The 1,287-nt window shown below is 45.1% G+C and overlaps 1 protein-coding gene across 1 annotated transcript in view; it reads left to right on the top strand.

The window, feature by feature from the left end:
* The window catches only part of IQCA1 (IQ motif containing with AAA domain 1), a 147,056-nt gene extending 146,106 nt beyond the window's left edge, over window positions 1–950 (top strand). Inside the window, exon 20 of the mRNA XM_049614464.1 lies at window positions 352–950. Within this exon, the coding sequence (XP_049470421.1) occupies window positions 352–474 (123 nt within the window). The 3' untranslated portion in view covers window positions 475–950. The remainder of the gene's footprint in view (window positions 1–351) is intronic.
* Window positions 951–1,287: the final 337 nt, after the last annotated feature.

Here is a 1,287-nt window from a genome sequence, read left to right on the forward strand (position 1 = left end):
ACATTAAATGCCCAAAGTTTAACGGCTGCTTGCCCCTTCCTTCTTAGCAAGTTTTTCTCTGTTTTTAAGAATATTCCCCTGGGAGGCACCGGGGGGGGGGGGGGGGTCAGTCATTTGAGCACCCAACTCTTCGGTTCGGCTCAGGTCCTGATCTCACAGTTTGTGGGTTCAAGCCCCGCATGGGGCTTTGCTCTGACAGCTCGGAGCCCGCTTGGGATTCTCTCACTCCCTCTCTCTCTGCCCCTCCCTCATTCACACTCTCTCTCAAAATGAATAAACTTAAAAAAAAAAGAATTATTTTGGTGCATGAGTGTCATTTTGATATTTTCCTACAAATCTGTTTTATTTCAGGACTGGTATGCCAAAACCCCTATGGGTAAAAAGCGAGCCTTGGCACTAACAGGAGGGACCACTGAAAAGGGGAAAGGAGAAAAGAAGGAAAAGAAAGGAAAAAAGGAGAAGACGAAAAAGTAATGCCTTTCTGAGGAACCATCCTCGAGTGTCTCAGGGATGGAGGCGGTCCTGGCTTGCCAGGGAAAAGGTTCACCATCGCCTGTCTGAAGAAGACCCAGGCCAACGCCGCGAGTTCGTCCGCCCCTGCGTTCACTCCGATCTTTGCAGGCTGTACACCAAGTTCAACGTCCATAGCAATTGTTTCTAGAGCTTGTAACTGTCTCTTAATCTACGTAAAGCTTCTATATAACCGAAATCCACTCATTACACACTCCACAATCTTTCCAGCTCATCAATACCAGTCACCAAAACTAAAATGTGATATTTAGAAAATCCACTGATTTGACAAACTAGGAGGTACCTTGAGTCTGTCACCAGCACTCCAGCTTTTTATTAATCCGTATATACCGCATATTATCTTGCACATAGTTTGATATATTAAGTCTTTGCTCTATTAATGTATTTTAAATAATTGAATAAAAACCATTTTCTTTGAACTGACTCAGTAATTTGGTGGCTGAAGCTAAAAAAGACAAAAAAACGATGTTTAAAATTCGCAAGTTTCATCTTCTGACTTTGAAGGTGGGGAAACTAGGGCCCAGGGTCACACAGCGGACATCTGGGACAATGGGACCAAAGTTCTCCTCACTCCCAGCCTGCTGCTCTTGGGAAGCATGGGAACTTGGGCAGGCCAATGGCGGCAGAAAAGCACTGTGGGAACATTGGGTCAATGTGGAGAAAAGGAAACCTGAATGAAGAAGGAAGAAATGCTAAACGAGAACAAGACTAAGGCCACCCGAGTGGCTCAGTCGGTTAAGCGTCTGACTTTTGGCT

Source organism: Panthera uncia (assembly GCF_023721935.1).
Source record: "Panthera uncia isolate 11264 chromosome C1 unlocalized genomic scaffold, Puncia_PCG_1.0 HiC_scaffold_3, whole genome shotgun sequence".
Taxonomy (NCBI): Eukaryota; Metazoa; Chordata; class Mammalia; order Carnivora; family Felidae; genus Panthera; species Panthera uncia.